Consider the following 24,525-nt stretch of genomic DNA (forward strand, 5'->3'; position numbering starts at 1 on the left):
AATCCATGATCCTACTAACAACAACAGTAAAAAAAAAAAAAGGAGTTCGAATTTTTTGTTATGACAAAAAAAATAATAAATAAATAAATAAATTGGGAGAAGTACATTTCTGTGATGTTAGAGAACATTCAGAATTGAATCACAGTGCACACAATTTATGTTTATACAAAGGAATTAGTTTGAAATCACATGGACTCCATTACAAATATGGGATCCTCCTAACAATAACAGTAAAAACAAAATAAAGAATTGAATTTTTTTTTTTTTGACACTTGAAACATTTCAACCACTGTGATAACAAAATAAAATCAAGAAAAAAAGGAACCAAAAAAAAAAAAAAAGGTACTACGCATTATTCAATTCACAAAATATATGTTAATCATATCAAGAAGAAAAATAATATACTAAGGAATTAGTTTGAATTCGCACCTCACCCTCGTCTGTCGAGATCATTACAAATCGTTGATCCTCCTAAAGAAAAAAATAATAATTGAATTTTTTTGACACTTGAAACATCAACGACGATGTTAACAAAATACAATAAAGAAAGAATATCTCGAAGAAAAAAAAAAGGCACTACTCATATTCAACGAACACAATAAATATTTAGCAGCGCCACCATATCTGATCTGTTTGGAATGTTATTTCAGAAAGAAAAGAAAAGAAAAAATAAAATAAATAAGTGGGTGGGTAGATGTAAACACCCGGTCAGTTACCGTTTCCTCAAACAAATATATGGTTTTATTACTGTAGGTGCATAAAATTTAGGCGGAATCTAATGATTTGAACCGAAGGATTAAACACTAAATAAAAATAGAAGATTGCGAATGATATCAAGGAAGAACAAAAGCAAATGGCAACTAGAATCAGATGATCTTTATTAGGTCTTTACCCTTTTATATACTCAGTAATCTTTGTTGGGTTTGCTGGGAGGGTTTTTGCCCCTCGGGTCAATTCAGTGCTGGACTCACTTCTGTTGGGCCTTCGGCTCATAGGGTGTGTTATGAGTTTTTCTTTTTCTCTAGCCCAGCATGCATGTTTTGGTCTGGTTACTTACTTGGCTTGTTGACATGTAACATCCTGTGAGCAGTGGAAAATTTTCCCTCCACACTTAAAAAAATCAACCTTAATAAATATTAGGGGTGAGTAAATAATCCGTCAATCCAGTCCGAACCAATCCGATCTGTGTGGTTCTGTTCGGTTTTCAGATCTCATGGTTCGGTGATGGTTTGAAAAATCTGTAATCTGGTATCCGCGGTTCGGTTAACGGATTGGGCCCTGAAAAATTCGATCCGAACCGTTAACCGATCTGAACTGAACCGTTGCCAATCCGAACCGTTCGACAAATCGAACCGAACCGTTACTGAATAATATATTGTATATATATATACAATATATTGGTATATTGTATTTTTTTTTCTCTTTATTCATTATTCTTTTTAACTTAACCTAACCCTAACTCTGCCTCTTCATTACGACATTTCTCCAATCTTATTTCAGCCGTGCCTCTCCCTCACTAACTCAGCCTCTTCTCTTCACCCTCTTCAGTCTTTTCCTCTCGCCTCTGTGAGTCTGTAACACTCTTCGCCTCTCCCAATCTCTTGCCTCCCAATGTCTTGTCTCTCAATCCAACTCCTCTCAACTATTGTTCAACAGATTCGAAGCAACGACGACCTCTTCGACTGGATCTACTTCTTTTCCGGTGAGTTCACAAGTTTTTGAATGGATCTTCTTATTCTTCTCTTCTCTGAAATCTTGCAAATCTCCATCACTCAACATAAGGTACACAATCCCTCTATACTTTGTCTCTCCATCACTCATCCCTTCCTAGGCCCCAATCTCTCTCTACTTTCTCTCTCTTCAAAATTTCAGCTTAAAAAAATGATACGGGTACACAATAAAATAAAAACAGAGAAAGAATTGCAAACCCTAGAACTAGAAATTACCAGAACCAGAGGAAAGGGTTTTGCAGATAAAAAAATGAAGACTCTTTGATACATATTTTATGTATTTTTCTTGTTTCTCCATAATCTTTTGAGCTGATAAAGGTTTGAATTTTTTGCTTATTTATTTTTTCAATATTGTAATTTGCTGTAATCTGATCTGAGTTCTATGATTCAAATAAATGAGCTTTCATTGTGTATCTGTTGTAATTTGAAGTGGATGGGAGGGGCAAAATGGAAAGAATGTTTGGGATTTGTTTCTGAACTGAAATGTGATGCGATGACCATTCATTTGGCTTTTGTAGTTGAATGCTTAGATCTGATTTACTTCTATTGCATGTTCGAATTGGTGTGTATGACCAATTTCTATGTTTTTTTGTGTTTTGTTCTTTGTTGTTCTTATTCGCTTCATGATGCATTGTGTGACTGTTTTTTATAAGCCCAATCCGTGAAACCAAACCAAACCAATCCATTATTCTACGGATCAGTTTAGTTCGGATTGAGAGTTACCACGGATCGGTTCGGTTTCAAATTTAGCCAATCTGTGAGGACCAGATTGGTTTGAATTTTACCCCAAACCAAACTGATCCGAACCGTGATCAGCCCTAATAAATATTACAAGAATAAAATTTTGTGATGACTTGTTAGGGTCGTGATTAGAGGGAGAAGGAGGATAAAAGAGATCTGTAATGGACTCGATTTACCCCAATTTCTAGGGTTTTTGTTTTTTTTTCTTTCTTCTCTCTACCCGTCCAGAAATCTCTCTCTACCCATCTCGAAAACTTGAAGCTTGGGAGCTAGGGTTTTAATAAATAAAAATATTTCTAGGTTTTAATATAGTACATTTTGTGAATACGAAGATGCAGCTAACGTTTGACTTTCTTTTTTTTTAGAACGTAACTAACATTCGACTTTCACTGAGGATAGAAATGAGTCAGTGACGAGAGAGAGAGAGAGGAGCATAAATTACGGTGAAGTATAAAAAGATCCTCAATTATGTCTAATTTCCAAACCCGAACTATCATATTTTGTTACAAAAATGCCCTTATAAATGGGCTATTTTTTATTAAATAACCATAATGCATTTCTTATTAAATTATATTTAATTTATTTTTCTTATTAAAAATATTTGATAACATATTTTCCATCAAATTTGTATAGATTTTATCCTTAATGTTATGTTTGACTGGAGGGAAGGATTAAAGATGGATTGATAGAAAGGGGATAAAAGAATGTTTTCATGTTTGGTTGGAGGTAAAATAAAAAATGATAATAATAATAAAAAGGAGGAAGCCTATTTGTTTTTCTATCCGCCCAAATTTGGGAGAAGAATGGAGACGGGTATTTTGTAAGTAGAAAATTTAAAACAACTTAAGTCATTTTTTAAGATTTTAATGAATATGCTACATAAAAATAAAAAAATAAAAAAAAAAAGAAAAGAAAAGAAAAAAAAAAAAGAAAAAAGATCTTTTATTATTAAGAGGTTTAGACGGGGAATAATAAGTTTTAGAGTAAATTACACGAACTTTTTTGTGGTTTGCCATAATTATAAGGATCTCTCCTATAATTATCAAAATGACACGAACTTTTCCTTAAAACAAAACTTGATTACACAGATATCCTTTTTTAACCATCAAAGTTGTTCAACGACGAAAATTGCTAATGCCATGCATTAAATTTATTAAAATACCAATATTGCCGTTTGTTTAAGTGAAAGACCTTTTGAACCTTCTAAAGTAAATTGCAATTACAAAGAAGTTCTCATCTTTTCCAACTATTGCACTTTCTTCACACCCCATTTTCAGTCCAAGGCACTTGGTTGATTCTCTCAAGTCCAATGCTATATGTATACACACACACGTAAATACATGCATATATATACATATATATATGAAAACTAAGTGTGAAATCAACAAGGTTTTGTTAGGAATTTAGTAATTCTAATATTGAAATTGGCAAATTTCGTAGTACAAAACTCACTCTTGCAATTTAATGATTAAATGCTTAGTGAGTGAGATAAAAATATAATAGGTTAAATAATGAGTGAGATAAAAATATAAAAGGTTAGATGATTTAAGTGTGAACACAAATTTGCTTGGAGAAAGTTACATCAAAAGGACAATAAGGTCCAAGACTTCCAACAAAGAGCAAATTAGTCAAAGAACTACTACAAAGGACATTCCAATCAAAATTCTTCTTCAAATGGTAAAATAATCCAAGAATTATTACAAGGGCAAAATAGCCCAAGGTTCTCCCTCAAAGGGCAAAATAGTCCAAGAATCATCACAAGGGCAAAATAGTCCATAGTTCTACTACAAGGAGCATAATAGTCCGAATATCTACTTCCAAGGGTAATGTTGTAATTTTTTCAAATATGACATTCACGTGCTATAGTGACCAGAAACAAAACAACTGTTAAGAGAATAGTCAATAAGCGCAATACCTATGTAATATTTCTGAATTTTTCCATTTTCTTTTTTTTTCTGGAATTTTTCGTTCATGCAAAGGCATTTTTGTCTTTTCACGTTGTGCGAACTAACATCGTGGAGTGTGCCGGTTATATCCGAGAGTTGATTGGGGCATTTCATTGAGTCTAGGACTCTTTGAAATGCAAGGATGATCATTTTTGTTTTTTTCAGTTTTTCGGGCCGGACGGTTCCGTGTAGGACCGCTACCGAAATTATTGCATACGGGTATTTTGATTTGGTCCATTTGCACCATATCTATTTTTATTTATTGTGTTTTGAGTAATTGCAAATTACATGTGTAATTATGTGTGTGTGTGTGGTGTAAATTAAAAACAAAAAGGAAAAAGAAAAATAAAATAAAAATGCTGGGACCCACCAATATCTAACTTAATGCCATGAGACCATGTTTGGTCTCCATTCTCTCTTCTCCCCGCTGGTTTTCGCTCTCTCTGCTCTTTACTTTGCTTTTTCTTTTTCTTTTTCAATCAAAGCTTTAGAGCTTGATTTCTCCACCAATCCTTGGAATTTCTAGAAGCCGTTTGCGGCAAATTGAGGCCCATGACGAGATCTTTAAGTTGATCGGAGCAATTTTGTGTTTGGTGCACTCTAGGAGAGTTGGGATCTAGGGCACAAATTGGGGCTTTTGGCTTAGTTGAGGTAGGGGTCTCTAATTCCCATTTTTTTTTGCACCTTTGTGAATTTTCTACTATAATCCATGTCAAGTATGTTTAATTTGAGTTGATTTTTTTTTTTAAATTGATTTACTTGGATATGTGAAGCATGTTATTGGGTGTATTGTTGGATTTGTATAGAAAGTATGTTTAAATGTTAATTTTTCATACTTATTATGTTGTTGAATTGGTTAGAATTATATATGGAAGGTTAGGGAAATTTCCTTAGAATTACTTGTCATGCTTCATTATTGATTTTTATATGTTATTGTATTGACAAAATTGCTAGAAATGATACATGGAAGCTTATGAAAATTTTCTAAGAATTATTGTAAAGTATGTTTAATATGTTATTTTTTTCATGCCTATGATGCTTAATAAATTATTGAAAATTTTATGTGGAAGTAGGTTAATTGTGTGATAATAATTCTCTCCATTTCCATAGTATTAAAAAGACATGTGATATGCATTTATAGCATGGGCATGAAAAAGGGTACAATGATTTGATAAAAATGAAAAATGAGATTTTTGGGGAGAATTTGATGAAACGGTTTTGAGAAAATCCGGTCACCACGGAGTCACCAAAGGGGCGGTGTGTTAATATAGCTTAGAGGGAATTAGGGAGATTGTCTTAGCGTGGTTGAGCTATCTAGGCCCCATATGACGCTGAGGAGGTACCAAAGGTCAGGGACAGTAGCCAATCCTTCTCTCGTGTCGTTACGGAGTCACCAAAGGGCGGATTATATTAACAGTTTGTGAAATGATGAAAGTTTTCTGAAAAATGGGGAGTGACATGCATGACATTGCATTCGTGGCACGACATTCTTTTGTTTTGGACTTGAAAATGTATATTGTATTTTTTCCCGGCTTTGTATGACCCCGTTCCTTATTATCCTATTCATTGTTTAGATTCACGGGGCGACAAGAGGTGGGTCTTAGGCGCTACCTACTGAGCAATTTGCTCACCCCATTACATTTAACATTTTTTAGGACACGAATGGCAAGTGGCGAATGACGCTCCTCCACAGGGTTTGATGGGTTAGTAGACCGTTTTGACATACTTTGTAGTTATAATCTCATTTATTTATTATTACTTTTTTTTAAAAAAAATCAGAATGATACGTATAATATGTATTGACGTAGGAAAGAATAGTGTTGTCTCTAGTTGATCTCGAGTTCGGTTAAGGACCTGGCTAACGGTTCGGACTTACGGGTTTGGGTCGTTATTTTATGTGGAAGTAGGTTAATTGTGTGATAATAATTCTCTTCATTTCTGTAGTATTAAAAAGACATGTTATTTGCATTCATAGCATGGGTATGAAAAAGGGTACAATGATTTGATAAGAATGAAAAAAGGAATTTTTGGGGAGAATTTGATGAAATGGTTTTGAGAAAACCAGGTCGCCGCGGAGTCACCAAAGGTCCGGTATGTTAATATAGCCTAGAGGGAATTAGGGAGATTGCCCTAGCGTGGTTGAACTATTTGGGCCCTTTCTCTCGTGTCGTTGCGGAGTCACCAAATGGCGGGTTATATTAACAGTTTGTGAAATGATGGAAGTTTTCTGAAAAATGGGGAATGACATGCATAACATTGCATTCATTGCACGACATTTTTTTGTTTTGGACTTGAAAATGTATATTGTATTTTTTCCCGGCTTTGTATGACCCCATTCCTTATTGTCCTATTCATTGTTTGGATTCACGGGATTACAAGAGGTGGGTCTTAGGTGCTACCTATTGAGCAATTTCTCACCCAATTACATTTAACATTTTTCAGGACACGGATGACAAGTGGCGGACGACGCTCCTCCACAAGATTTGATGGGTTTTTTTTCTTTTTTTTTTTTTTTTTTTTTTATAAATCCGGAATGACAAACATAATATATATTGACATAGGAAAGAATGGTGCTGTCTCTAATTGACCACGGGTTCAGTTAAGGATCCGACTAACGATTCGGATCTACGAATTCGGGTCGTTACAACCTATTATGGGGTGAGAGGCATCAAACCAATCTCTTCTTTAATAACAATCATACAATTTCCTATTTTTGGTTTCTTCAATTTGCTTTTATTATTATTATTATTATTATTTTATCATCATTATTGGCTTAGTGGATAACTAATATTACTTTCTAAAACTTCAAAAAGTGATATGTAAAGTGGAAAGGACAAAATAATAATAATAATAATAATAATAATAATAATAATAAAAATCACTTGTTGCATTAAGAGAGACTTGTTTTGGACTATTTTTTAAAAAATCAATTGATTATTTTTTTATATTTCTTGTCAAATTATTATTATTATTATTGTTATTATTATTATTATTGGTATAAAAATAATTGGACCATTTAATAGTCACTCAAATAAGAATTTTAATTTTCATTCAAAAATACTTTTAGAAGTCAAGACACCTAAAATATTTTCAAAATCTTTGCCAAACATAAAAAATAAATAAATAAAATAAACTAAAATTGCATAGAAATTATTTTAGAAGAAAAATATTTTACGATTGTATTAATGGAGCAAATAACCTCCAATATCGTGGGAGCCTATAGGTTTAACGACCAAAGAGTACGAAGAAATGGCATTGTTTATATCTGTAACACTTGTAAGAAAGTTAATGGGTGATATGGCAACCTTTGCAACTTGTTTCTGTGATTTGGCAGCTTTTTTGAAAGGCATTGACAATGACAGTTACCTGAACCGTCAGCTTGTTTTGGACCAGTTTGGTCAGTTTTCAATTATTTTTATTTTGTCCTCGTGGAACCGCAAAAGAGAATATACTACTCCCAGTAATTTACAAATTCATTTATATGATAAAATTTGAAATACTTTTTCAAAAAATTAAATGACAACCATTATTAGAAAAGAACTAAACCAAACCGTAATTTTTGATTGCTTGGTCGCCCCTCTAATTCGTTGGAAAATGAAATTACTACACACAAATACAAATCCGTTCAAATCAATAAACTGGCCAAAATGCTGAGCCCCCCATGAACATAGGCCTAAGGCACCATATCGCTGTAAAGCTACAATCGAGGCTCAAGTATTTTAATGCATTGTGAACACAAGGAATGTTATACCATAATAAATAACTTTAAAGCCCTACCGTTGAATCATAAGCCATATAGAGAGATGTTATCTTGGTGACATTAATATACAAGGCTCTTTGTTATCTCTCAGTTTCCTTCACCATAAGTTGAACTTATGAATACTTTCATGTCTAGGCTCGATCTTTGGCCCAATTATATAACCTCCCCATCTTTAAAGAAGAGGGGAGGAGTTCGAGTCCCGATGTAGGCAAAAAAGTGTTTGTGTGTTTGCTTTACCGTCCAAAGGAAAAAAATGTTTAGGCTCGAAGAATGCATGTGGTTCTTTCACCAGTCTTGTCGAGATTCACAGGAAAGAAACACAGCTTCTCAAAGTTGAATCTCCTGAATGCGTCAAGCTAGAAGCTACACACCTATGACATGAAGATCTGATCGATAGAGACAAACACTCTTTACATGTATATTTACAAATTTATGATGCATATATAACACTCAGGAACATAACAGTGGAAGAGAATCCGGCTCTCTTCTCATTCATGAACTCCTCAGCCTACAAACAAAAGGTGTACCACAGTATCACTTTGAAGGAAAGGAAACAAACGAGTAAGATCAAATAACAAGGAGAGTGAAAGTGGTAAAGCTACAAGTGAGACTGTATAGAGAATTTCTAAGATCCGCCTCAACCAATCATGTTGCAAAGTCCAACAACATCCGTTGCCTTAACCCACCAGGGCAACCCACCGACTCAGACTCGGTTGAAGGGTTCAGTCCGATTCTGCATGCCCATCCTCTCTGAGACTTCAGCCAAGGATTTGAGATTGCAATTGATCAAGGCCTTAACGAAATAACAAGTCTCATCTTTAGTGTTCCCTTCAGGCACATCCACCACAAATGACTCGATCACTAGTGTCCCTGGCCTCCCATCAATCATCTCCGGATGGACAGTGATGATTGAAGAGTAGTTCTGCAAAATTAAGTAACAAAATGGAACAAGGTTGGAATGTTTCTGATGTTCTGCAAACTTGGAAGGATGGGATTTTTATAGAAAAGGTAACAATAATAATGATGATGATTATGGTTATAACAATAACAATAATAAGAAAACCAAACAGAAAAATCACTTAATTATTCTTCCCGTCAAATAATCAAAATGCACAAAGTCATGGAAGATAGATAAAGCTTTATTATTCAATGGCATCCAAGCAAGGTGTATCATAGACAGTTGCCATATCCATTCCCATGATAAAAAATAAAAAAAAAATTTATCGTACAACCATAGTACCCTCCAATAGCAGCAAGCAATAAGCGCAGGTGCCATCCAGCTTGCTGCTATTCCTAGAGTGTACAGGTGACGGTAAAAATTCTCTAACCAAACAGTAACAAGAAGTTTTTTTCATACCTATTCACCAAGCAGCTGAAGCATAATATACCATTTTGGAACAATGTTCATTTTCAGAGTTTTTAGGAATTTAGCTACTGTTGTTGATTTTCTTTTAATCAATAAGTGAGAAACAAAATTAATCTTTTATTATAATTATTATTCTTTTTGATCACGACAATTCATGTTTGAGTTGAAAACTGTAATTTAAGGATTGAAGGGTGGCAACACTTCACTTCCAATTCGTTACAGACGAGGGCAGTGGGGCTATAGATTTTGGTCTAAAGTAGTCCTCAACAAAAGCAGAAACAAAATATACTCAAGTTGGGCAGAAGCAGCTGCCTTCCAACAAGAAAGATTAGAAGCAAGGAATACAAGAATCCAAGATCTACACCCTTTTTGAAGACGACATTCATGGCTATCCAGATTTCTGTAAACAATAAACATGAAAAGAAATTCCATGGATCTATAAACGGCAAGGATTCAGACCAGAGATTTGATCTCCCTAGGTACTACGAGTGATCAACATGTCATGATAAGATAGTTTCTCAAAAGATACGACCTGGAAAATCCCGGTCATCATCCTCAGATATCAGCCACATTTTTTGTTTTTTTTTCAATGGAAAGAAACACACACACACCACTCACGCACGCACTTTGTTCCTTTGGAGACTCGAACCCTCACCATCCACTTTGGAAGGTAGAGGAGATACAACTAGGACACAAGGCCCTTGGTAGGCCACAAACAAATTTTGAAGTTGCAAACAACTGGTACAGCAACTCTCCTTTGGATGGCTACGACAGAGAAAAGAGTGAATCTTTCATTCCAGACAAGAAAAAACAATAGCATATTTACACTGTCAAAGCCTAACAAGTAACAACTTGCAGCTAGTGCAATTCAAATCTCTTAAGCTTATAATGCAACTGAGTTGTGATCAGTGCAGATGAACTTTAAACACAAAAATTAACCAGCCCGATTTTCAATTAAAAAAGAAACAAGAAGAATTAGTTACTTGTATTATGGATCCGAAAAAATCTACAGTAAGTTCAGGACGAGAAAAGTTAACTGACTACTTAAAGATCACAAATACATCTTCTTAAACACATTTCTCCTACAGTAGCCATTAACATGCAAGTGGTTTTGCCTAGCGCCCTACAAGACAAGGTGTTTTACTTATCAAAAGATTACACTAATGCATAACAGCGCATGTACAATTACATACATATACTTGAAAGGACAAAAACACAAATTTTTGCCAATTTACAAAGACAAGGTACTTCAAGAATATCATTTTTCTTCTTTTGGTAGATAGCAACAAAATCATGGTCCCCTTCTATAATCATGCTATACTAGTTTCAAATACAACATATTTTTCCCATAACAAAGTAAATAAGGAAGAAGAGGCAAAGAAAATAATACCTTTAGCCTGTGGTCACCGCCTAGTATCCTGATTCCAAGGATGTGCTCCTGATCATCAAGTTGTTCCAACCTCTCCGTGCTCCTTGTCGCCGGAAGACCTGACTTAACATTCACCTCTCTAACACTTCCAATATTGAGGTCACCCTGCACAATACACCTGCTGATGAAAGGCTTGTACTTCTGGGGCTGATCAAATCTCCTCACCAATGACCAAACCTGATGAAAGCACATTACAGCAGCTGTAACTTTTATCAAGCTCGAGACCACACAACTCGTGCAAAAGAACACAGCATAATATTATCATAACCAGATTTCTATAAGTAAATGATTTACCCTCCATTTGGTTGGTGAGAAAATCAATTATAAGTAAATAAAATAGTAATTTCAACCTTAAGTTTTATAAAGTTTGGTTCTTTTAAGTGAAAAACTCAACGCAACTAAGCAAAACAGTCAAATAGAACTACAAAACTGATGATACAAAATTTACTTCGTTTAACTTCCCCATACTTTCTTGGCAACCAAAATCAACTCAATTTTCAACAAATTTTATCATTGTCCTGAATATCCATTAAAGAAGGAGCACATCACTAGAGACGTGCTCCAACTCTGAGATCACCTAACCCTCAGGACTCGAATTTTACAAAATATCATAAAAAAATCAAACAAGAAAACTTAAAATCGAACACAGTTACTAAGATCTGCATAAGAAACTGAGTCACCACAAGAAGGAAAAAAGCAAAAACAACGACAATCCGTTCAATTGCCCACAAAATAAATAAAATTAATCAAATTTAGTAACTAAATCTTCAAAAAAAAATTCCATCACTTCCCTGCATTACCTAAGCAACAAAACAGAACATAAACTCGGAAAAAAGTCAAATACATCGATATATATATATATATGCATATCACACACACAAAAACACACACATATATATAGAGAGAGAGAGAGGTGGTTTACGAGATTGATCGGGGCTTTGATGTGCTTGAAGATGAAGGAAGTGCACTGGTTGTCATTGGGGTCGTGCTTGTGGTGTCTCCGAACGTACTGAGCCTCCATTATTTCTCTCTGCAACAATCAAAACCACTCTCGAAATCGAATCTCCTCCAGCAAAACACAAGTATTTCTAAAGAGAGAGAGAGTATTTTATCTATTATTTTTTATTTTTAAATTATCTTTGCTTCAGAGTCTCAGCTTCGCACACTCAAAAAGATCTATTTATCTGTAAACACTAATATTATTATTATATGATTCATATTCCTTGGATAACGCCACTTTCTTTCACGAAGAGCCCAAAACTTAACCTGCCCAATGGGCCAACATATATGGGCTTATATATTTTAATAGTATAAACATTGTACTTATCTTAACGTTGAATATTATATTGAGTTTTTAAATGGATAATGAGATAACGTCACTTGAGGGTGACATTTTTAGTGGTGACCGTCCCATTATTCACCGGAAATATTAAGCGGGGTTGGTGGTTGTTAAAAGTGGGGCCTACCTTATATGACCTGCACCGACCTTCTGCTTTGTTTATCTTTATAATCAAGTCAAATAGTCAACCATGATGAAGTGGGGCTGATGCTAAGATGACTAAAATAGCAGGAGTTACTGTAACTTGCTATATAGTTTCCCTGGATATATATATATTTTTGAGTGTTTTATACAATAGAAAATTAATAATAATAATGTATAGTGTAATAATAAAAAAATTTCAAATGATAACAAATCATCAAGAAATCATAGATAAAATTACCAAAACAGTCATTCTTTATATATCAAAACTCCCTGTAATTTGTTCAAATCATGGATAAAATTATCAAAATAGCCATTCTTTATATAAATAAATTTAAGCGCTAAATTCACGAAACATATAGTTTATTAATTATCCAATTATCATAAATTATTGTTTATTTTTAATATAATAGATTATATCGTTTGCAATGTTATATGTGTTATTTATAAAACTATTATATACATATTAGGTAATAATAACAAAGTTAATTTTATATATATATATAAATATATATTATATTCTAATTGTCATTATGATTGTCTCTACTTTGTATTTTATATGGTCGTCTTATTACGTTATAAAATAAAAATATTATATATAATATATATTATTAAATATTAGACTATTCTTTCATCTTATATAATTTATATTATATATTTATTGTATAACATATTATGAATGTTCCTACAATATTTTATTAAAATCATATTATGTGTTTTATATTAGATATAAAAAATAATTAATTATAAAATATATTTCTTATATAACTACCGTACATAATACTTAGCAAATGATATTTTTGTTCTTTAATTGGCAGTGGGTTGTTGATAAAGGACATTTTAATCATTGATAAACCAAAATGTAGAGCACGGGCAATTAATCGAGAACTAATACATTTTACTTTTAACCGAGAACTAATAGGAAGAGGTAATTTGATTGCCTTTGTAGCATATGGATTGGATAAAGCGACAAAAAGTTTAGTATAAAGGGGTTTTATGAATTAAATTCAAAAAAAAATTATATATATATATATATACAAAAAAATAAAAATAAAAAACATATATTAAGAAAAATTAGTATACACGTATCAATTCGGCAAAGCAACTTCTTTCCAGTGTTAAAGTGACAGTAACACGCCTATAGAGTTCAATATATAATAAGTTAGATTCTAACAAAAAAAGGAAAAGAATTAAGTTAAAAGAAAGATTCTTCTTTTTCAAGTGTGTGTCAATCAAAGGATGCTCTTGTATTTATTTTATTTGGGTCGTATTCAATTCCTTAATTTAAAAAATACATATTTTTAATCAATCAATATACAAAAATTTCTAGAACACGTGATTCCTCATGACCACTTTAGTACACAAATTATTTATACCTAGCTAGTAGCTACAGATGCCATAATCCCATAGGTGATAGGCCCCCCCTCCCACAAGTAAATTCTTGCAACTCAATTTAGAAAAATACAAGTGTGTGTGTGTATTTTTTGACACCGAAAAATACAAACATAATTCAGGCGAAAGAAAAACAGAAGGAAAAACAACAAAGCCTAGAAATTGATAAGAACCAAGTTTTTTTTTTTTTAAATCATAATAAGAGCCAAGTTGGATAAGGATTAAAGAGTGAAACACCACCACGTGGTGCACATGTTTCTGTGTAAGAAGCCAAACCACTAGTTCAGATCTTGACCCTATTAACACTGTGCAACCTGAAAAAAAAATTTTGGTCCCCAACCCCATACGGCCTTAATTTTGTCCCATATTATGTCTTGGCATGGAGGCTCAATGTATATCAATATTTGGATTCTTGACGTAGATGTTGCATAGTTGGTTTTCGTTTTTTAGAGACCACGAATGTAACAGGAGAGTGTCGGTCCAAAAAAAAATTCATTCTAAGGTGATCATGCTGTATTTAGAAGTACCAAATTGACGCTTTGATTTTGATTGAAATTAAAGAAAACTCAATTCAAAATTTAAACTAAATTTTGTTTAATTTTAAATTTAAGACGCCAATTTGATGTTCCTAAATACAATTATCCACTGTGATTGTTTTTCTTCATATGAATTTGGTAGTATAAATTTGAATATATTCTAACCAAGATGTAAAAGCATTTGAAAGAGTAATCTAAAACTGGACCAGCAGATAATTACTTTCTTGTTACAACTTTTATTATGCAATTTTAACAAGTTGTGTGGAATAATATGAACCCCATCTAGATGCCAAACCAATGGAGATGGATTTGACAAGCAATTTTGTTTGACAAGACAAATTAAGTTGGAAGGAAATAAAAGTATCCTATTTCAAACATGTTACCATCATCAGATATTCCTTCCAATCCCAAGTGAAAAACACAGGATTTATAATGTCTTTGTCACGGTAAATTTAAATTCAACTTCATGTGCCATGTTCGTTGTTCCTGCCACTTTTGTTTCCAAAGTAACTTCACCATGTCAAAAGTGAGAACCTAACGAATAAAAAGATAAGAAATTTTGATGGTATAAAATTGTCCTTGTTGGTATAAATTATTTTAAAGGAATAAAGTTTTGTTGGTATAAATTATTTGAAGAAAAGGTCAATCCCTCAAGTGCTTTGGGATACGGTTGATGTGATTCAGATTTTGATATGGGATTGATCTATTCCTAATTCGGTAATTCCTTATTATTCATTCATCTTCCTTCCTATTTTTGTACCCCTTTGTTATTGGCATATTTCCCTTGCCAAAATTCTTACCCCAAGTCACATATAGCGGCACAAAATTTAAGTCACGCAATGTGAGAATGAGAGCGAGGGTGTATGTAGAGTAGAAACATATTCAGAGTGTAAACAGGACACCCGCTGAGAAAGATTGTGTGACTTAGTTCTTGCCCCCTTTTATTTATTTATTTTTTTATAAAAAAATAATCAAATAGTATTACATACATTGGGAAAAAAGATCCTCATGAAATACATTCAACAATCACAAATACTGCACTTGCCACTGCAATTCACCAATTCTTTAACTAAAAACCCATTTACCGGCCATCTCATGTTCAATTTTGTTACATAATCTTGGACACCAATCTAACTTAAATCTTGAATTTTGATGAATCAAGTGTTGGGAAACGTGCAAGTTTTAAAAACTTTTCGAGGGATTTTAATTCATAGATCTTGATTCATCACATAGAGATAAGTTTTATGCAAAAATAAAAATATGATGTATCATTCAATTAATGGATTGAATACTTACATCAAAGGTCTGAGTAAACCTTTAAAACTTTCCTCTAAAGTGAATGTTCTCACTTATTGTAGATCCCTTAGCAAGATGCCTTCTCCTTAGATCTCCATCTTCTTGGTAATTATTTTGTCTTTAATAATCACTCATAAGCCTCTATGAATTACCTTGGAAAACTAGGCTTGTGGGAACCTCCATTAGATGAGAACATAAACCCTAATTTTCTAGAGAGAGAAAATTTATTCCCTTTTTCCTTCTCATAAAAATTACCCCCTAAAATATACATAGACCATGTATATTTATAGGCAACATAAAAATAAAGAAAAGGAAACAACAAATCCTTCTCCATCTCTAATTCACATGTCTCAAATCTAATATGATTCCAATATCAAGTTGGGCTATGAGTGAGAATCCATTGGGCCTATTATTTTATTGGCTACAATGAATTAATAATTGGCCCGGTCCATATACCCAATTCAATTAATTCATAAATTAATTTCTACTCCACTAAAAAAAATTAATTGAACTCCAATTAAATAATAAATAACCTCTAAGTCAATATTGCACTTTGACCCCTCTATGCATAATTAGTTATCGGATAAATATAGCCATCAATCCGACTACTTAATTAATATATTTATTTTGGTACCTTTGATTATTTCTAACTCGATCACAATAAAACATTTGTTTGACAAAAATAATAATTTAAATAAATAAATATATAATAAATCATTTTGTCTAAAAACACACGAAGGCCTTCGAATTTACTTTGTGATCAACCATAATCAATACAAAATAAATACAAGTAACAATGATGCAAATATTAAAAATATAACCCTCTAACTATTAATTACATAACTATCCAAAGTGTCGGTCTAAGGATCCCGAAAAATCCGCCGAACAAATCAAAGTAATTATTAATTAATTAAAGAGTCTATACTTTTCTCATACTTAAGAGTCAAATGCCATGACGGTGATAGGGAGTAATTGCATACGACGGCTCTCGCAATATATCTCAACCTAACGCGGATCCAGTTCAAGTCTTAATTAATTATGAGTCTATCCATAATTACCGACTATGAACAATTTATAATTACTATTTATATATCATGCATTGATTGCCATCACATACATATATATAAATATTTCTTGTAATTACATAGACACTATCAATTTCATAGTGAATCGAAACATAATACATTGAATTCACCAATTATATAAATCATAAATATTTCAGATATGTCAGAAACATATGTCACTATAATCCAGATAGGAATTTGCTATGCCAGAGCATATAAATCCCAACAACTCCCACTTGCCCTTATAGCCAATTCAAATTGCACCTAACTCCAATGTTATCCAGATGATGATCAAAATTATTGATCAATGACACCTTTGATAATGGATCAACAAAATTGTGTTCCAATGCAATGTTCTAACTACAAGTGCATTTTCTTGCCGGACAATATCATGTAGAACATGATACTTCCTCTCAGTGTATCTTGTTCCTCTATGGAACCTTGGGTCATTGGTTTGGACTACTTCTGCACTATTGTCATAACCTAGCTCAATAGGCAGGCTAGTATACTCCACAACCTCTAAATCAGTGAGATCAAACTAATAGGCTTCCTTTGCCGCCTTTAAGGCTGCAATATATTCTACCTACAGGTTTGAGTCAGCAGTTGAAATCTACTTAACAATCTACCAACTGATTTCCCTTCCACTAAGTGAACATACACTAAGTCATGAACCTCATATTATTTACTTCTGATTGAAAATCAGAACTAGCATACCTGACTAGGACCATATCATCACATCCATAAATGAGTATGATATCATTGATTCTCCTTAGGTACTTAATGATATTTTTCACAACAGACCAGTTGTCAAGTCCAGTATTGGACTGATCTTTACTGACTATCCCTACTATGTAGCGGACGTCCTGTTTGGTATAGACCATGGCATATATGAGACTCTCATATGCCAAAGCATATAGTTACAGTCTCATTTGCTCAATCTCCTCTGCTAGTCTTGGAAACCTACTTAATAGAGAGAGCAATCCATATCAATTAAGCAAGAACTTATCCTTTAAGTTATGCATACCAAACCTGGTCAAAACTTTATCAATGTAGGATTATTAAGATAAGCATATTTTCCTTTTAACCCGATCTTGCAAAAGCTTGATCCTAGGAATATAGCTTACATCTTGAAAATCCTTCATTTAAAAGTAATTGAACAACTACCTTTTTATTGATGACAAAACTTCCACGTCATTATAAATGAGTAGAATGTCATCAATATATAGAATTAAGAAAAATAATGACATTCCCTTGTACACTCATGATTTATTCACTAAAAAATCTTCTGGTATCTTTTTGTAGATTAACTTACCTTCCATAGGTATCACCCTATTAGAAAGTTCTACAAGATCCCAGAATTTATTAGAATACATAGATTCCAACTCTGATTTCATAGTAACTCGCCAAAACGATCTGTATCCATATCGGTTCACGCTTCCGTGTAGCTTTCTGGGTCCAACTCATGTTTAACAGGGATGTCCATAATGGTCTCACCTAAAAATATGATTATATCGGATTGGATGATAATCCTCCCACTACATCAATGTACCGATGCAGAAATCGATGATGCTAACGCATTAATAGGGAATTCATATATTATTCTCAATCTCTATTATAATAAGTGTGTTCATATGTGGTACATCCGGTACTCATACCATATTCTCTAACACTATGCTACTAGGTATATGATTCATAATATGATTCTCCTATAGATAAACAGTGAGTGTAAACAATCAACTTTTATCATTGAGATCATAAAATAATCCATCCTAGTGACCTTTAGAGTAGCTATCAAATCTATCATGCGTATGATCTGTTTCCAACTTACTTGTCCATATCAAGCGCACATGTGCAAGACTACCCCATATGTGCATGTGATTCAAACTAAGATTTAGTTAAAAACATAGCTCAACGGTATCCTTGAGACAGACTAAGATGGAATGCAGTTCATAATGCGCATCGATGTCATTAATGCTAAACTCTTAAATGAAAGAGATAATATAGCATAACTAATCATAGATCTAACCATTTTAAGTGGAATTCTGTTATTCCTATTTGACACCTAAATGCATTTAGCGTCAATTGCGGAAAACTGGTACACAACACCCTCATTGACCATATAGTCTTTGCAGTATCCCAAGAAATACTCATATCCTCGATCAGATCAAAGTGTCTTGATAAGTTTTCCTAATCTGTGCTCCACATCAGTCTTGACCCTCTCGGAATATACCAAAAGTATAAGACTTGTGTCGTAACAGGTAAATTTATCCAAAACGTGAGTAATCTTGCTTGGATGTTCACAAGACCACACGTGTCCGTGTGTACCGACTCCCATTGTCCTTTATGTCTATTTCATCTGGCTGATTAAGCCCTTAGAGTTATCTATCCTTCAAAACACGGTTCACAAGTTTGGTTTAGGCTCCTCTGCCTCACTAGGTAATAAACCTTATTTGACCAATCTTTGAATCTCATTTTGATTGATAACAACCCAAAAATAGACATTAAAAATACAATGAGTCAGGAATAACAAATTTTCTCTTAACATTCAATCTAGAAGATGCAACATTAGTTTCTACATCCTGCAAATCTTAAGAGTTTGTGATTATAGTATATTAACCATCTTTCAATGCACCAGAAGCAATCGCATATCTATTCAATTTTATAAAACCAGTTTTAGAAAATAACAACACAGTTTTTATAAACCACAAGTGAAACAAAAATTAGATAGCGTCTAACCTCTGTGCATAAAGATAATTCTCTAATACTAATATCCTTATACTCTCTAATTTCAGATGTAATACTCCCACTAACTTAGCTACAACCTTGCCATCAGGTCAAGTTCAAATATATTCCATATCATCGAAGCTTCTGGATTCTTGAAATCCTTGCAATGAATTGCAAACATGTTTAGTGGCTCCAGAATCTATTCATCAGGAATTAATAGATACAACCATATAACATGGCTCAATGATTAAATATATATTTTCCTATGCCACGTCATTGCTTAGACAGTTTGTCCTTTAGTGTCTTAGTTAGCGACAAAAGAAACAGTTTTCTTTACTCTCAACATATACTGCCTTATTCCCTTTAACCTTTTGGATACCCATGTTTTGTGCTAGCCTAGTCCTATTATCATCCTTCTTCTTTGTTTTGCCCATCCACTTGGGCCTAGAAGAAGATGGTATAGACTAGGTTAGATTGATAGGAACGCCCATACTTTTGATTATCCCTTCATTTGTTATCAATTCTATAAGAATATCAGCGAGTGTGAACTCAAACTGATTCCTTATTTAGTTCACTCTAACAGAGTCGAACGAGTTTGGTAACAAGGCAATAATCATGTCAACTTGAAATTTACCACCCAAGTCAGCCCTATTGATCTCCAGCTAATTTTAAATAATAAACAATCATTTTCCAATATTTGATTTCATACTGGAGTTCCTTAGGCTATCTTAATGCTATTCAAATCTGTCATCGTACTTTGGCATACTCTCTATCTAATCTCACCAAAACATCTTATTGACATTTAACATGATGCTTGAAGAAAATAAAATAATGTAAATGTTAGCTTTTGAGCGTATTCGAAGTAAACTCTAGAATATTGCACCAATTCATCTCATTTGTCTTATTTCACTTATTCAAAGCATTAATGTTCTCTTGGGTATCTTAAAGTAAAAGGATTAGATTTTAGGAGTAGTAAATACATTTGTACCACCACGTTGTGAATAAAATATCTAAATTCCTTTTCTAGTCATTATAAATGAAGTCCACATACATTGAAATTAGCAAGCAGATAAAATGGATTAGACATAATCAGTCTGAATATAAATGCATTCATACAATATGCAAGGTGAATTATTAATACTGTCATGCATATTTAAAATTAAAATGAATTTGTTTACCACATAATATAATAAATCTCAATCGAACAAGAGATCATTATCATTATTGGTGAACAATCCCTTTTAATTAATGTAGGTCCCTCAACTCTGTAGCATAATAAATCAACCAATCAATATGTCAATAACTTATCCTGTTGGAGGAGTTCATTATTACTATTGTAAAGATTCATTTGCTATTAGGTGAGAACTTCCATTAAAATAATATGTGGGTCTCTTAACCACTGCATGAAAAATCGAATAACCAATACACCAATAACTTATTCGGTTGGCGAAGTTCATTATCGTTATTGACGGGCAAATCCCATCATCTCCATATTTCTTAAGACAATGTCTTGTCTATCTATATGAAATAATTCCCGATTATGTTTAGCCTTTCTAAAATCACCTAGTGTAGACCACTCCGTTGGGGAGCTAACACTATTGATTTTAGATTGAGTGTATAACGTTATTAAAGCTCTAATGAAAAATAAAACATTAAATATCTTGTCATTATAATCTAGACTCTTTAAATCATGCGTAGGGCCTTATTTTTAAAGATCTAATTACAATGAACATTTAATATTATTATTTTTATGAGATAACCATTCTTGTAATATTAAGACTCTTCAAATCATGCGTGGGGCCTTATTTTTGAAGACCTAATTACAATGGTGTTAATAACGAAGGCCATGGGGCAATGTATAAAAATCCCCGCTCCCACTCAATTTTTAATCATCCATAATTAGGGTTTTCATTTTATTCATTTACATGATATAATGTATGCAAAACGTCTTGATTTTAATCCAATTAAATTTAGAAAATATTTGGACTTTAAACGATTCACTAATATTTAATTTGAAGCACACTTTAAAAATAATTTACAAAAAATAATTTTGCGTTTCCCAATAAGTGCCCTCAAATTAATTAGTAATCAGATCCAATTAATTTTCATAACTTAATTAATATAAATCAAGCCATTTAAATAAATATCATGGATCCAATGCATGAATAATAATTAATAATCAGTTATCTATTCCATGCATCACATACATCAATAAATAATTAAACCACAGACAGAAACAATTTAAATAGCCAATAGATTTAGCTTTTAACATTTAATTGCTCTAAGTATTGCCCGAGGGTCCTCCATCCACTTGCAAACACCCGTAGGAGACAAGAACGCGCCTGAAGAAGCATAACAGTGCCTGGAACAAGCCCGAAGGACCCCACACGCGCTCCCACGCGCCTAGGGGAGCTGTCGGGTCATGACACCCGCCCCCACGCGCTTGCACGCGCCTGGGGCGCGTGGGAGCACCTCATCGCGCCTGCACGCGCGCGTGGAAGAGGTTGACTTGTGCTGGCGCGTGCTTCTCACGCGCCAGCAAACTGATGACCCTGGCGCGTGCTCCTCACGCGCCAGGTGTATTATGTTGGTGCTGCACTTGATTGCAGCCCTTGATCAACGGTTGTGGATCCGGTTGCATGGTCCTGCGTTGCACCGGATCCTATCTCTTCCTCCGGTCCTGCCTCTTGCCGCCGGCGAGCCTCCGGTCACCGGAAAACCGCCGTTAATTCCAGAAAAATTAATAAAAATTTCCAGAAATTAAATTTAGGCCCTAAAAATTTCAGAAAAATTCCAGAAAATTTCTAAAAAATCCCAGAAAATTCCTGAAGCCTAATTTAATCCTCTTGGACCTTCTTGAAGCTTCATAGCATCATTTGATGAAGATTACATGACTTTAAATAAATTTACAATTTGAAATACAATGGAAAAATTAAATTACATCATTGAACTTTCAAACGGCTAAATCAAAGCCTTAATTACAGTCATCCAAAGATAAAATTACATTCAATTAACCTATAAACTTCATCCATGGCCCAAACACACATCATCATTCATTCACAATTATTCATACATCATCATGTATCAATATATATCAACATATTAAATCATCCATCAACATACATCAATAAAAATATATATGAATATAATTTTGGATCAATGAATGATGATTTTCATAAAATCATGATCTCTAATAATGAATCAAACCATGCTCTGATACCACTGTTGGAAAACGTGCAAGTTTTAAAAACTTTTCAAGTGATTTTAATTCATAGATCTTGATTCATCACATAGAGACAAGTTTTATGCAAAAATAAAAATATGATGTATCATTCAATTAATGGATTGAATACTTACATCAAAGGTCTGAGTAAACCTTTAAAACTTTCCTCTAAAGTGAATGTTCTCACTTATTGTAGATCCCTTAGCAAGATGCCTTCTCCTTGGATCTCCATCTTCTTGGTAATTATTTTGCCTTTAGAAATCACTCATAAGCCTCCATGAATTACCTTGGAAAACTAGGCTTGTGGGAGCCTCCATTAGATGAGAACATAAACCCTAATTTTCTAGAGAGAGAAAATTTATTCCCTTTTTCCTTCTCATAAAAATTACCCCCTAAAATATACATATACCATGTATATTTATAGGCAACATAAAAATAAAGAAAAGGAAACAACAAATCCTTCTCCATCTCTAATTCATATGTCTCAAATCTAATATGATTCTAATATCAAGTTGGGCTATGAGTGAGAATCCATTGGGCCTATTATTTTATTGGCTACAATGAATTAATAATTGGCCCGGTCCATGAACCCAATTCAATTAATTCATAAATTAATTTTTACTCCACTAAAAGAAATTAATTGAACTCCAATTAAATAATAAATAACCTCTAAGTCAATATTGCACTTTGACCCCTCTATGCATAATTAGTTATCGGATAAATATAGCCATCAATCCGACTACTTAATTAATATATTTATTTTGGTACCTTTGATTATTTCTGACTCGATCACAATAAAACATTTGTTTGACAAAAATAATAATTTAAATAAATAAATATATAATAAATCATTTTGTCCAAAAACACACGAAGGCCTTTGAATTTACTTTGTGATCAACCATAATCAATACAAAATAAATACAAGTAACAATGATGCAAATATTAAAAATATAACCCTCTAACTATTAATTACATAACTACCCAAAGTGTCGGTCTAAGGATCCCGAAGAATCCGCCGAACAAATCAAAGTAATTATTAATTAATAAAAGAGTCTATACTTTTCTCATGCTTAAGAGTCAAATGCCATGACGGTGATAGGGAGTAATTGCATACGACGGCTCTCGCAATATATTTCAACCTGACGCGGATCCAGTTCAAGTCTTAGTTAATTATGAGTCCATCCATAATTACCGACTATGAACAATTTATAATTACTATTTATATATCATGCATTGATTGCCATCACATACATATATATAAATATTTCTTGTAATTACATGGACACTATCAATTTCATAGTGAATCGAAACATAATACATTGAATTCACCAATTATATAAATCATAAATATTTCAGATATGTCAGAAACATATGTCACTATAATCCAGATAGGAATTTGCTATGCCAGGGCATATAAATCCCAACATCAAGAACTGGATATTTTGAATGATGACTAGATATAAAGGGTATGCAGAGGCAAGAACGGACCCAGGATATTCTGTGAGGGGGGAGATAATGAAATTTTTTAATAACTTCATATGGGAAATAGTAATATTTTAAAGGTATATAATTAAAAGGGATAATTTCACTTACCTCCCTCGAGGTTAGGCTTAATTACAGGTACTACCCCTAACGTTTTAATAATTACACCAACCTTCCTCAAAATTAGCTCCCAGGTTACACTTTGCCCCTTCCGGTGACCGTTAACGCCGGTCAATAACGATTTTTGATGACGTCAGCCATTTTTTAGCATGAAATATCATATTTTCCCTTACTATAATTACAAAGACATTTTCACCCTTACTTTTGAATTGAAAATTACTCTTGTATCCTCAAAA

At 33.2% G+C, this 24,525-nt stretch overlaps 1 protein-coding gene across 1 annotated transcript; it reads right to left on the bottom strand.

Moving 5' to 3' along the window:
• Positions 1-8,551: 8,551 nt before the first annotated feature.
• On the bottom strand, positions 8,552-12,158 carry LOC132276763 (abscisic acid receptor PYL3-like). The gene is made up of 3 exons (XM_059778357.1): positions 11,895-12,158; positions 10,934-11,149; positions 8,552-9,099 (listed from the first exon to the last, which is right to left on the bottom strand). Exons 1-3 carry the CDS (start codon positions 11,991-11,993, stop codon positions 8,881-8,883), a joined length of 534 nt encoding a protein of 177 aa, XP_059634340.1. The 5' UTR covers positions 11,994-12,158; the 3' UTR covers positions 8,552-8,880.
• Positions 12,159-24,525: the final 12,367 nt, after the last annotated feature.

This window comes from Cornus florida, unplaced genomic scaffold (assembly GCF_030987335.1).
Source record: "Cornus florida cultivar Cherokee Brave unplaced genomic scaffold, ASM3098733v1 CherokeeBrave_3.0.0_Hap2_Chr10, whole genome shotgun sequence".
Classification (NCBI taxonomy): domain Eukaryota; kingdom Viridiplantae; phylum Streptophyta; class Magnoliopsida; order Cornales; family Cornaceae; genus Cornus; species Cornus florida.

Bases quoted from the DNA above. Each gene is read 5' to 3' on its own strand.
- LOC132276763 (XM_059778357.1), bottom strand. From the start codon at position 11,993: ATGGAGGCTCAGTACGTTCGGAGACACCACAAGCACGACCCCAATGAC. The intron at 11,150-11,894 runs GTAAACCACCTC...TGCTTTCATCAG, and splicing joins TCAAAGCCCCGATCAATCTC to GTTTGGTCATTGGTGAGGAG. The intron at 9,100-10,933 runs GTATTATTTTCT...TTAATTTTGCAG, and splicing joins GCGGTGACCACAGGCTAAAG to AACTACTCTTCAATCATCAC.